Genomic DNA, 14156 nt, shown 5'->3' on the forward strand with positions numbered 1-14156 from the left:
GATGCCCCTCATGGTATCATGACTGGCAGTGTGTTCTGGAGTGGCCCCTGACCGGATTCCAATCTCTGGGGCTTGACTCTGGGCTCTCTCTCTATCGGCCCTCCAGTGCTGGCATTCCCCCTAATCTACATGCCTCTCTCATTAGCCCTTTTCCTCTCCTATATCTCCCCTCCTCTCCTCTCCTCTCCGGGCTCTGGTCTGAGGGGAGACCTCCTCTGTCCCGGCTCTTTGTTCCCGGGGCCTCCAGATGATGCCAGGGCCTCGTCGTCCATCACTCTTGTCAGGCCAGTCATGCTCTGGGGGGACCCTGAGCCAGGCTGGCCCATGCATATTCAGGAGAGAGAGAGAGAGAGGAAGAGAGAGAGAGAGGAAGAGAAAGAGAGGGAGAGATAGAATGAGAGAGAGGGAGAGATAGAAAGAAAGACAGCAACCCCCTGGAGCAGGATAAATGTGGTCCTGAGGTGGGGGGTAGGGGATGGATGGGGGGGGGGGGTCACCCCACAGCACGTTGTTCACCCCCATATTAAAATGTGTTAATAAAGAGCATTGAAATTCCCGCAGTAATGCCTCCCTTGGGTACGTCTCACTAATTAAGGGCCTGCCGCTTCCTATGAACACTCATCAGTCAACCCCGGGATGGGTACAGCTCCGACACTTCATGAACATATCATAGCCAGAGAGAGAGCTATACATATCATGGCCAGAGATAACTATGCTCCGGCCCTTCATGAACATATCATAGCCATAGAGAGTTATACTTCATGAACATATCATAGCCAGAGAGAGAGAGCTATACTTCATGAACACATCATAGCCAGAGAGAGCTATACTCCGGCACTTCATGAACATATCATAGCTAGAGAGAGCTATACATATCATAGCCAGAGAGAGAGCTATACTTCATGAACACATCATAGCCAGAGAGAGCTATACTTCATGAACACATCATAGCCAGAGAGAGAGCTATACTTCATGAACACATCATAGCCAGAGAGAGCTATACTTCATGAACATATCATAGCCAGAGAGAGCTATACTTCATGAACACATCATAGCCAGAGAGAGCTACAGTATACTTCATGAACATATCATAGCCAGAGAGAGCTATACTTCATGAACACATCATAGCCAGAGAGAGCTATACTTCATGAACATATCATAGCCAGAGAGAGCTATACTTCATGAACACATCATAGCCAGAGAGAGCTATACTTCATGAACATATCATAGCCAGAGAGAGCTATACTTCATGAACATATCATAGCCAGAGAGAGCTATACTTCATGAACACATCATAGCCAGAGAGAGCTATACTTCATGAACATATCATAGCCAGAGAGAGCTATACTTCATGAACACATCATAGCCAGAGAGAGCTATACTTCATGAACACGTCATAGCCATAGAGAGCTATACTTCATGAACACGTCATAGCCAGAGAGAGCTATACTTCATGAACACATCATAGCCAGAGAGAGCTATACTTCATGAACACGTCATAGCCATAGAGAGCTATACTTCATGAACACGTCATAGCCAGAGAGAGCTATACTTCATGAACACATCATAGCCAGAGAGAGCTATACTTCATGAACACGTCATAGCCATAGAGAGCTATACTTCATGAACACGTCATAGCCAGAGAGAGCTATACTTCATGAACACATCATAGCCAGAGAGAGCTATACTTCATGAACACGTCATAGCCATAGAGAGCTATACTTCATGAACACGTCATAGCCAGAGAGAGCTTTACTTTCAGGCCTCTGATTATGGTCACACTGGTTGTGAAGGTTGTTCTGGTTATTGATTTAGAAGCTGATTTTTGAAAGGCACATTACAAAAGACAAGAAAGCATCTCCACCATTTTATTTTAGCCCTTTTGTATGAAACATTACAAGCTGAAGTGCTGTTCATCTTTCATTTGTGGTTCTGTGCCTTTCTCTATTTGTAGGCACACATCAACTGACTGCAACACAAATTCATTTAAACAACGCTACCTTGAGTCTGAATAAATCATCATCATCATCATAGATCATTATTTCAATTTTGATATTGGTATCGTAATGTATGGTTCAAATGTTAGATATTGGTATTGTTATGTATGTTTTAAATGTTAGATATTGGTATTGTAATGTATGTTTTAAATGTTAGATATTGGTATTGAAATGTATGTTTTAAATGTTAGATATTGGTATTGTAATATATGTTTTAAATGTTTTGATATTTGTATGTAAGTCTTAGATGTGGACCCCACGAAAAGTAGCTCTGTCTTAGGGTAGAGCTAATGGGGATCCTTCTAAATAAACAAATAAACAAATAAATGTGCTCTCTTGGCAGCCATGTGTTAAAACTCCCAGCGGGTGACACCCTCTGAGTGTCGGTATGGCTTCGGCAGTGTTGGTATGACTTTGCAGGCATGTCACCCCACATCTTCAGAGTTGATTGTGCTTCTAATTGTAACAAGGGCGTCATGATTATCCGAATGAAAAGGCTTCTCTTAATTATGCCACTCTCCGCCATTGTGGGCTGAATGCATAAGTGAGTTAGTCATTGTGTCTGGATCTCCCTGCGGTCCTCTGGGATCTCTGAGTGGGGGGGGGGACCCGACCACGCTGCACCCTGGCCTGGATCTCCTACGCACGCTCACCATGGCACAGTAATGTGCATTGTGTAGGGAGTAAGGGCTGTGTGGAGTGCTACTCCATATAGTTCTCTCTCTCTCTCTCCTTCTCTCTATCTCTCTCCTTCCCTCTCTCTCACTCTCTCTCTCTCTCTCTCTCTCTCTCTCTCAAACAGCCGTGCCCACTGGGTGAGGCTGTGATGTGGCAACTGTATTCTCACCATGGCACAGTAATGTGCATTGAGTAGGAGTGTGGGCTGTGTGGAGTGCTACTCCATATAGTTCTTGTTTACCCAGAGTTTCAGACAGACACAAACAAGTTTGGGCAAACAAAAATTTTTTTTGTTTCTGTCTGGCTGTCGTGGAAGCTTTTTTTATAGAGTGTGTACAGACTTTGCCCAGACACACACTTGATTTTTTGTTTCTCGTCACCTGGCCTGGTTGATGGAACCTGTTTGAGTCTTTGAAGTGCACGTCACTGATGTCCTCGTACAGTGTCATTTTTTTCTTTCCGGAAATCACATCCAGAGACACACACACACACACACACACACCTCAGGCTCCAGTAAAACTAAATAATAAAAAACCTTTAGAGCCGCCTTCAGATCTCCTCAGCGAGAGACGAGAGACAAAAAACACCACCATTAAGACAAAGTCATTTCCTGTCAAAAGGACTATCATTTGGACTGGACACACAGCCCCGAAGCCTGCCAGCGCCGGTTCCGGCACCTGGCTCTAATGACTTCAGTGTGAGCGAGATCTGAGGGGGGACCCGGGACCCAGGAGCCGGGGGGGCTGCGTTCGACTCCCAGCCCCAAAAAACAGACACGCCAGCAGGGGACGGAGCCTGGCCGACTAGAGCCCTTCATTTATCTCGCCAATAAAGCCGCCACTTGCCTCGGCCCTAATTGCCACCTAACTCTATCAAGATGGGGTATGTTAAAGGGTGGCGGGGGGGGTGCTGGCCCAATTTGGAGGCTCTTTGTTGAGCCCGTCCGCAGCCTCTCTCCCCTGAGGACCCCTTCAATAGGCTGTGAAACGGACATCAGAGTGGCAGGAAACACAAAGCAGAGGGAGGTCGGAGGGAAGGAAGGAAGGAAGGGAGGAAGGGAAGAGGAGTTATAGAAGGCTGAGTCCTCACACCCGTGCTCCACTCTAACACTCATTAGTCCTCAGATGCCAAGGTTGTTTTTCTTTCCTAGGCAGTCTTGCTCCTTGTTGTTTATACTTGTCCACACTTTTTAAAAGTGTCTTTCATAAATTAAGTGGAGTTAAAGTAAAAGCAAAGTTGGACAGTGGAAACTGTGCATTACAGTGCATTGGGACATTACTATTATAGTCTCCACATACTGTATATAGTCAAATCCCTATAACTTTAATGTCGACTTCCATTGTACTTTAATGTTACTTTAAATAGTTGTCCATTTCATGTTTTTTTTTTTTATTGATTTGTATCTGTTTGTTAGCGTTGTTGTCCAATCTACAGAAAGTTCTGGTAAATGTTTAGACTAGCGTTGGAAAAAATAAAAACATATGTTCCGGAGTCCACAGAAACGGCAGAATGGAAAATGACTGCGGGCCTCGTCGTCCTCATCTGTAAAGAAACTTTTCCAATTTTCCAGCGCCTGACCACCGCCTGCCGCAGTTAACCAAGCGCAGTGCAAGCATTTACATGGGGGGGGGGGGGGGGGGGGGGGAAATGAGGGGGCAGAGTGGGGGTGGGGGGGGGAAATAAAAAATGAGCAAAGCTAAATTGAGAAGGAAAAAGCTAACAATGGACTCCGCTCATTTTCGGAGTCTGTTAATCATTCTGCGGCCCCTCTGGCTTCAATAAGGGGAGAATAAAAGGGTATAAAAGAACAATTTGGGCCGTCCCAGCTGTGAATGCACGGCCCCATCACACGAACAATGGCGGAGTGGCGGCTACCATAATTCAGCGTGTGATCTCCGACACGCCCCCTCTCTCTCCGCTCTGTCTTTGTTTAAGCTGACCGTCGGCACATCAACCGGCACACACACACACACCCACACACACTCACACACATCAACCAGCACACTGCCAGATGGGGAAATCCATAATGCAGATCAGAAATTAGCCCCCCCCCCCCCCCCCCCCCGCTTTACTCCCTGCACGCACACACAGATAACCCCCCCTACCCCCCCCCCCCCACACACACACACACACACACACACACACACACACACACACACACACACACACACACACTGATACCCCCTTATACACTCACACACTCTCACACACAGATATCCCCCCGTCCCCACACACACACACACACACTGTTACCCCCTTATACACTCACACACTCTCACACACTGATACCCCCTTCCGCGCACATACACACTCACACACACACACTCACACACACACTGATTACCTCCCCCCCTCCCCTTCCTCCCCACTCTTCACCCCAATCCATTCGTGCACCGGTGCCACATAACGGCCCATTACAAGGCAACGGGAGCTCCCCTCTCGCCTAATTAAGCGCAGCTTTGCCTGCCCCTGGGCACGATGGGCTCCTGACCAGCAGCAGAGCTGCAGCACCTGGGGATGCTACCTGTTGCCACGTCACACCCAGAGCTGGGAGGCGGGAGAGGGGGCAGAGAGAGAGAGAGAGAGAGAGAGAGAGAGAGAGAGAGAGAGAGAGGGTGGAACCCAGCTGGCTGCGTTTGTCCATGGCTGATGAAGCGTGGTGCCCAATGCAGGCTGGTTGTCTTAGCGGATTGGGTGGGTTAGCGGCTGAGCGGGTGGGTGGCATGTGGCTTCTCCAACCGTGACAGCTCCTGGCACCAGAGCACGCTTTCCATTTCAATTTCAATTGAGTTCAGATTCGGTTATTTGGGCGGAGCGGTCGTCTGGAGATGCTTTGTGGGGAAGCGGCGGTCCAATCCACACAGGGCCAGAACCCTGTGGCCGGGAAGAACTAATTTTAAACAGGAGGAACTCATTTTAAACAGGAAGAACTCATTTTAAACAGGAAGAAATAATTTTAAACAGGAGGAACTCATTTTTTTAGGAAGAAGCACTGGGCAGAACTGTTCTCAAATAGAAAAGTTGAGTTGGGAAGGGCTTATTTCAGGTCATTTGCTCAGGATTGAAATTCTATTTTGCCACATAGGCTTATTAGTAAAATAGCTGCTTGCCAATCACTATTTATGTCTCTACCTGGCTGTTATGTAAGCTTTTTAATGGAGCGCACACAAAGTTTGCCGACACCTTTTACCTTTTCTTTGGTTAGAACCTCTTCTTCCACAGAATACTGCCCCTTATTTATGACAATGCTGGAGAGTGGAGGAACATTTGCTATGAGGTTTCCTCTCGCTGACACGTTCTTGTGGGGGTTGAATGTGAACACTTTCAGAGCCTGTGAAGTGAGCTGAATGTCACACAACAAACAGTCAGACGCTTCTCACAAAAGCCACAGTCGCACCGCACCCGCACGGCGTAGCCGACCGATAATTCATCTTCTCAATCAATAGGGAGCATAACCCCCCTCACTCAATCCCATGATACCGCATCCCTTTATGGTCTTGATGGGCCGGGAGTTCAATCCTGCTGCTCTTTTGATTGCGAGACAGTTTCATGGGCACCATCTGACTGCAGCGTCTGGAAGCTGAGCATATCAAAAGCGCCAATGTCTGGGATCCAGGAGGGTTGCTCCGACCAAAACTTAAGAGAGAGAAAGAGAGAGAAAGAGAGAGAGAGAGGAAAGCTTTTAGGCCACCAACCCAACTGTGGTACAGTGCCATGCTCTGGAGGTTTTTCTAAATTAGCCCTTTGGCTAGAGAGGAGGTGGGGTGTGGTCTTGCTAATGCATATTTAAATAAGTACTTTGCATTTCGGCGGAAATTAGCTTTTCCCCCCCTAGTTAAATAATATAATAGGACCGGTTGTGACCAAAAAAATAATGAAAATGCAAATACCTGCAGGGGGAACACATGCGAGCTCTGGGGGCTTCCCAAGTTAATATCCACGCAGTGACGGTTAAATGGGCCTTTGTTTAGTGCTTAGGCTGAGTTTGCTTTGGGTTTAGGGAGTCAGACTCAGAGTCAGGGGGGATGGGGAGGGGGGTTGTTTAACTTGCACCCCTCCTAGTTAAACGTTGGGAGCCTTGGGAGGACTATGCATCTGACACGCAGCATATTGGCGCCCACACGCCTCATCCGTTTGTATTGTTTGCGGGGCGTGCACGTGAGTAGTGGCGTGAGTAGAGCGTGTTTGCTGGGCGTGCACGTGAGTGGTGGCGTGATTACAGCGCGGCTAAGCCGGAGCATAATTGGGAAGTTGTGGCGTGTGTTTTGGTGTCTGCTGAAAAGCGATTGCGTGTTCCATTTTGAGAGGAGTCAGACGTGAGCTGCGGCGAGGGGGTCTGTCTTGAGACTGCGGGCATGTCACTTCTGACTCATCGCCCGCATTTTCCTCTGAAGCGAGTGCCCGCGAGAGTAAAAAGTGGCACCAATTATGCCAGCGCGCATATGGGCAGCGCAGCCTGCCTCGGCCCCTAATGACAGCCGAGACCAAATGCTTGCCAGCCCAGAGGTCAGACCCTGCTTTCAGGCCGGTGCCAAGAAGAGTCCTAATTACAGGCACTTTCCCTCTCAGAGGCTCCTACCTACCCCACCCCCGACTGCCCCCCCCCCCCACATCCAGCTGTGGAGTGGCATGGGTCTTCAGCTCCTCTGGTCCTGGGAGAGATGCACCTGCAGCCTCCGAGCCCCCACCGCCGGCTGGCTGGCTGTCTCCCGAAGTGCCCCCCTCTCCCCACCAAACTCCTGTCTCTGCCCCCCTCCATACCCAAAGACCTGGTGGTTGGGTTGGTGGCGTGGTGTGATATGTGTGTGTGTGTGTGTGTGGGGGGTTGGGGCGCACAGATTGACATGCTGTGACCATGCAGCTGTCTCATTCCTCCAACTGTCACGATCTCTGTAAGACAAGAGTGGGTTTTATAGCCTATTTGTTTTGGCCCTGTTGTTTTGTTTACCGACTTGGCAACATGCTTGTTTATCAGCGCGGTCATAAATCACGCAGATAGTGGCTTAGCTACTCATTCTGCGGCCAATTGCTCGTGTAAATTACACTCGTAGGAAAGTGATTACGGTAAGAAAAGATTGAAAATGTGAAATATAGCGCAAACTCAAATGGGCCTGAAGAGCCGTGGCTTGGAGCAGTGGCCTCGCAGAGACAACAGAGAGTAAAGGCTGATTTATACTTCGGTAGACGACACTTTTGAAAGTACCGAAGTATAAATTGGCCTTAAGAACGACACCAGGAAGAGAAGAACGCCGCCAGGAAGAGAAGAACGCCGCCAGGAAGAGTAGACCAACACTACTGCTCCTTTGTCCGAATCAGCACAGATCAAAGGACGCCGTCTCTGAAAAGAAAACAAAGGAATCTCTTCCCTCTGGTGCCTGTCCTGCCTGTCTGGCACTGCTTGGTCAATAGACTGCCGCTCATTGAGTTCGCTGTTTAATTTCATTAGCTTGATTAGCTCACCGCGCAGGCAGAGAGTGCATAGAGGAGCTGTAATTAGAGTTCGATTAGGGCACTGTTCTTCTGGCAGGTGAGGGAAATGACCCAAGTCCAGCACTCAAGTCTGCTATTGATTTCCCTTTGTGCTACACACAATAATGTAGCTTTTTCCAGGTAGAATAGAATGGGGATAGGAGAGGAAGGCAGGCAGGCAGGCAGGGGGTACAACATGCACAATAAGACGGGGGGACATTCACACAAATGCACTGATTGCAATCGGTGGAGTCGGATGCGTCCCTTGGTAACTTGGAAGTCCTTCACAAGACTTGTCATCTCAGACTGTTCACTCATGACCTGCCCCTCATATATATATATTTTTTTTAAGATTTGTTTGTTGGCTTTTTATGCCTTTTATTGATAGGCTAGTGAAGAATGGGACAGGAAATGAGAGAGAGAAGAGGTGGGGAGTGGACAGGAGAAATGGCATCAGGCTGGTATTGAACCCGTGACCTCCTTGAGCGTCGAGCCCCGAATGTGGTCAGGGCTACTGTTTGCACCACAGTGCCCCCACTGCCCCTCATGTTTTAACCCACGAATGCTGCTGAGTAATAATCCTCACTTGGCCCTGTCTTCATGTTTGTCGTGTTTTCCCTGCGCACTAGTGTGTGTTCCGCTACTGTGTCTTGCTCAGTGGGAGAGGTCTTTCCTCGGCGGGCTCTAAATGAGATGTTCGGACGGTTGTTTTCCGTGACTCTCATTGTTTGCTTGTTCCTGGCACGCTGCCTCAGACAACAGCTGAAGGGGCCCAGGGAGCACACACATGGGCTTCGGCGTCAGGTTCTGTCAGAGCCCTGCTGCTGCTGCTGTTGTCTGCTGTCTGCTGGGATTGGCTATTGTTCTGATGCCTGGGACCAAGGGCAACTGTATCTAAACAACCTTCAAGGTACGTACGTATGCTCTTGGTTTTTAAACTCTGGTTTTTTTCAAGCATTTCTTAGGCAGAAAAGCCTTTGAGCCTGTCCTCATTGAGTGAAATATGGGCAGAGATGGGGGTGTCTGGGGCGGGTGTAAGCAAGAGAGAGGGAGGGGGGATGTATATATATATAAATACATATATATGTATATATCACTCTCTTTATATATATATACTGTATACTGTATATATATATATATATAGATAGAGAGAGAGAGGGATAGATAGAGAGGGAGGGATCGAGAGAGAGAGCGAGAGAGAGACTCTTTCTGTATGAATTAACTCTGTATAAATCAAGTAGGAGAGGATGGAGTACAGAGAGAAACTGAACGTCCCCTCCGACCAGAGGACACTTTGATGTACCTCAGTTGCCATTGATTTCTACCCGGCCCATACATTACCCATATTGCCCGCTCATCATGGGCGCAGTTGTACGTCCCCTGGGCACAGATGGACCATGAATGGAGAGGCGCCGCTAAACGAGGGGCATGCAAAACTTCACCCGTAAGTTTGGGAGCTGGGGGTCGTCACGGTAACTTTGTAACGGGGCCGGGCTGCTATTGTGTGTGGATCCGTTACGGGATGTCCCGCGGAAGGGGTGGACTAATGGGAGCCACACTGGGCCTGTCAGTTTGGGGTGGAGTGATGGCACCTGGGACCTCCCGCAGACCCGCTCACACACACACACACACACACACACACACACACACATGCGTGCGGACATGCATACATATACATACATCCACACGCACACACGCAGAGACATGCATACATGCACGGTGATACATTTCTGGCCCCCTTCTGTTGTGGGGTGTGATGTGTTTAAATTTAAATTCCACACCCCTCACAACCCCCCCCCCCCCCCCCCCCTCCCCAGCGTGCGGCAGTCCACCACACTAAACATTAGCGGGACAACACACATGCCAGCAGATTAAGGGGGACGGCATGCTATAGAGAATATATTTGGCCAGAGATTGAATTTAAGGAAAAGAGCACAGAGTGCCTGTTTGAGTATTTTGTCTTTCTTTTGTTTTGTGGTGTGAGTTATATTTTAGTTTGAAGTTATAAGACATGAGCGTACTAAAAATATAGGTTTACCAAAAGAGTTCTTACTCACATGACTTACAAATGAACAAACAATAACGCCTCTGGTAAAAAAAAAAAAAAAACTTTAGAGAGCAATAACTGTATGAAGACAGACTCAGACTCAGCCAAAACATAAATTCATTTTAACCCTAAATAACATAATTAAGTAATTATTTTTGTCACATTTTGATTGGAGGGCTAAATGGTGAAAGCAAGAATATCACTGTATCTCACATAATGTTTTTGTTTTCCTTTTGTAATGCCACAACAACAACAACAACAACAACAACACCCTGATGAACACATCATCCCCGTAGACAGAAGCTGACCCAGGTTTATACAGCCCCATGTTTGTTTACCTTAGCACGTGTGTGTGCATCCATTACTCGGCATGCATCCCTGCACGCGTGAGTGTGTGTGTATGTGTGTGTGTGCGCGCGTGTGCGTGTGTGCGTGTGTGTGTGTGTGTGTGGTGCCCTGCTGGACTAAGACAGTGACAGTATATTCGGGGCTCTCCACGGCCCCCAGGGACGGTTATTAATCCAATAATTAAACATTTATTGCCGACAGCACCTGCTCCCCCCCCCCTTTACGCTGCTCCCATGGGACTCCATCACACGGATCCAGGAAGCTGGAGGATAGAGAGATAGGTAGGAGGGGAGGGAGAGAGGGAGGGAGTGGGAGTGAGGGAGTGAGGAAGGGAGGGAGAGAGAGAGAGAGGCTGTGTTAGCGAGAAGAGGGAGGGGCGGGGAAAAAAAAAGAGCAGTGTTTGGAGAGGGGTCATCAGATAGCCAGATTCTTCCACAGCAGCGTAGTGTGTGTTCTGCCTCTGCCTCTGCAGTCTCCCCCCCCCCCCCCAGCGTACACACACACGTATCTGCGTGTGTGAAGTTATGTGAGTGCAGAACAAAGGGAGGACACAGGAGGAGGACGAGTCTGACACAAGACAGAAGAAGAGAAAGAAGGAGGAAGAGGAAGAGAACAATGCAGGAGAGATGCCACCCTCTGTGACACAGCTGACGGACACTGACAACTGAGGAGAAAAAGTTTCAGCCTTTTTTTCAGCAGTCTGCCCTTTTACGTGCGATTTTTTTCCCCTTCCGTATTTTACAGGAAAGATGATCTTTTCCTGCTTTTACGGAGACAGAGAGCAGTAGGAATTTCTTTTTTTTTTTAAGATTATTTAATTTTATTAGAAACTTATTAACACATCTCTATGCTTCATTTTCAAAAGAGATAAGGGAGGTCGAGGTAGTGCAAGACAGAGAGAGAGTGAAAGTTATAGAGAAAAGACAGACAGAGAGAGAGAGAGAGAGACAGAGAGAAAAAAAAAGAGAGAGAGAGAGAAACGTTAGAGAGCAGAGAAAGGTGGCACTGCTGCCCCAGGCAGAGCTGTGTGTGTGTGGTGTGAAGATGCTGCGCTACCTGATCAAGACCCTGCTCCAGATGAACCTCTTCACGGATAGCATCAGGGACCCGTCCAACAGCACCGACCTCCTCTTCAACCTCTCCTCCATCTCGCCGTTCAACTCGTCCTTCATCGACTGGAGCAATTTCACCAACCTGAACGGTGAGTACCTCGTCAGACCCGAGCAGATGCAGTAGCTATGGAAAGCGTTGTTAGTTCTACTCTTCTTCTGTGACTTTTTGGCTCATCACCCTTCCCTTAGTTTCTTCCTCTACATTAATGTACTAATTTACATGCATCAAAGACACCTGGTGGAAACGAAGTCTATCACAAACGAGCAAATTGAGTTGTCATGGTGATATTCTGTCCAGCTCTTCTGCCAAGGATAAAGAATGATTTTTTTTTTAAGGTGTCATGGTTAGTAAATATTGTCTACCTTCACCATGAATATCTGGGGGGACAAAAAAAACCCATTACAGTGTATTTGGTCATGGTAGTCTACCAATTAATCTCTGTAGAAAATGTATTCATGAAAAAGTGCCCGAGCAAGATTCTAAGATCCTAATAGAAACCTACTCTCGAGTCTCAAAGTTAAATTGAGTTGGGCTGATGGGGTTGTGCAGAGGTTTCAGGGGATTCACCGCGAGACACTTTAGTTGAGTTTAATCAAGATTCCACCAAAAGTGTATAATGATGTGGAAATGGAAATGTTTAAAATGAGAGAGGGCGAGAGTGAGAGATTCTGCTGAGTGTTCGGCTCACAATGTGACATTTATACTCTACTGTATGAGAAAAACATTGTGCTTGTGTGACAGTCATGTCATTGAGACATGTAAGGTACGTGCATGTATGGGTTGCATACAGTTTGTGTATATGTATGTGTGTGCTCCTTCCTCTGTGTGTGTGGTGTGTGTGTGTGTGTGTGTGTCTGTGTTTGTGCTCCTGCCTCTGTGTGTGTGTGTGTGTGTGTGTGTGTGTGTGTGTGTGTGTGTGCTCCTGCCTCTCTCTGTGTGTGTGTGTGTGTGTGTGTGTGTGTGTGCTCCTGCCTCTCTGTGTGTGTGTGCGTGCCTGACCTGCTTTGTCAGTGTGTTAGTGTGTATAATGGAGCGCCCCCCCGCTGGCTCCCCCTCCTCACTGAGAGTAATGACACAGCAGGCAGTGGGAGCTGAAGGGACACACACACACACACACACACACACACACACACACACACACACACACACACACACACACACACACACACACACACACACACACACACACACACACACACACATACTCAAAGGTAATTGGAGGAGAAGTTTGCCTTGTTCTGCTTCTAATGACTCCTCATATAGGCTGTGCCAGTGTAACCAGTGTGCCAGTGTAACCAGTGTGTCAGTGTAACCAGTGTAACCAGTGTGCCAGTGTAACCAGTGTGCCAGTGTAACCAGTGTGCCAGTGTAACCAGTGTAACCAGTGTGCCAGTGTAACCAGTGATACCAGTGTAACCAGTGTGCCAGTCTAACCCCCTTAATGCTCCGGGCACCTCTGGCCTCTGGAGCTCACCTCAGCTAGAGATCTTGTTCTGTGCTCTATGGGAGTTGGATTGGGGAGTTTGGTCAAATGGTCCAAAAATGTGTTGACGTTTTTTAATTTGTTATTTTGTGAAGGTCAGTTTGTTTGTTTGTTTGTTTGTGAAGGTCCAAAACAGGACATAGTCATGTGGTAACTACTAATACGTGCAAAATTTGGGTTCGGAGTCTTCTACAATGTGAAACATTGGTGCCGTGCTATTCTCATTCTCTGTTCCTTTCAATATTAACAACACCGAGCCACAAAAAGGTACTGCATCAGTGTAACGTAGCTCGTGTGAGGGTAGGTTAGGCTTCCTAAGGCTTCCCTCTCAGTTTGCCCTTGTCTTGTACATTGCTGTATTCAGAAGTGAGAGGTTGGGCTCAGCTTTGGGTGATCTATATTTGTTTATTTTTTTTATTATCTTGTATCGAGATTTTCCCAGAGCCTAAGTGTGTCAATAGATGGACTTCTGAAATCTGTGGCTGAAGCTTATCATTGCAGTCCACCAGAAGCAGCTGTGGCACTGTGGAAGCGTCCAATAGACCCTCTCTCATGTGTGTGTGTGTGTGTGTGTGTGTGTGTGTGTGTGTGTGTGTGTGTGTGTCCAATAGACCCACTCTCATCCCAATAGACTCGGTAGAGAGCTAATAAAGCAGACAGGCTCCGTAGGCTACCTCAGAAGGCTCCAGAAGATTGTGTCATTTCCTCGTGTTACACGCTGTGTTACTCTCTGTTAATTGCTTTCCTCTCAATGGGTATGTTTTTCCCAAAATATTACCCAGCCATGCTGAAAGTGGCCTGCAATCACACACAAAAACGGAAGACGAGTTCAAAAACTTTTCTGGATGCGGAGGAATAGAGGAAGGCTGTGTAGTGTGACAAACTGGATGAAGTTGTATGTGTTTGTGTGTGTGTGTCTGTGTGTGTGTGTGTGTGTGTGTGTGTGTGTGTGTGTGTGTGTGTGTGTGTGTGTGTGTTTCGGTGTGAGTGTGTGTGTGTGTGTGTGTGTGTGTGTGTGTGT

The 14156-nt window shown here is 47.6% G+C and overlaps 1 protein-coding gene across 1 annotated transcript in view; it reads left to right on the plus strand.

The window, feature by feature from the left end:
- Positions 1-11583: 11583 nt before the first annotated feature.
- Positions 11584-14156, plus strand: part of robo3 (roundabout, axon guidance receptor, homolog 3) — a gene marked incomplete at its 5' end in the record, with an annotated part of 150312 nt that continues 147739 nt past the window's right edge. The window contains one exon of the mRNA XM_080846705.1: positions 11584-11740. Within this exon, the coding sequence (XP_080702831.1) occupies positions 11584-11740 (157 nt within the window). The remainder of the gene's footprint in view (positions 11741-14156) is intronic.

Source organism: Sprattus sprattus, assembly GCF_963457725.1.
Source record: "Sprattus sprattus genome assembly, chromosome: 1".
Classification (NCBI taxonomy): domain Eukaryota; kingdom Metazoa; phylum Chordata; class Actinopteri; order Clupeiformes; family Clupeidae; genus Sprattus; species Sprattus sprattus.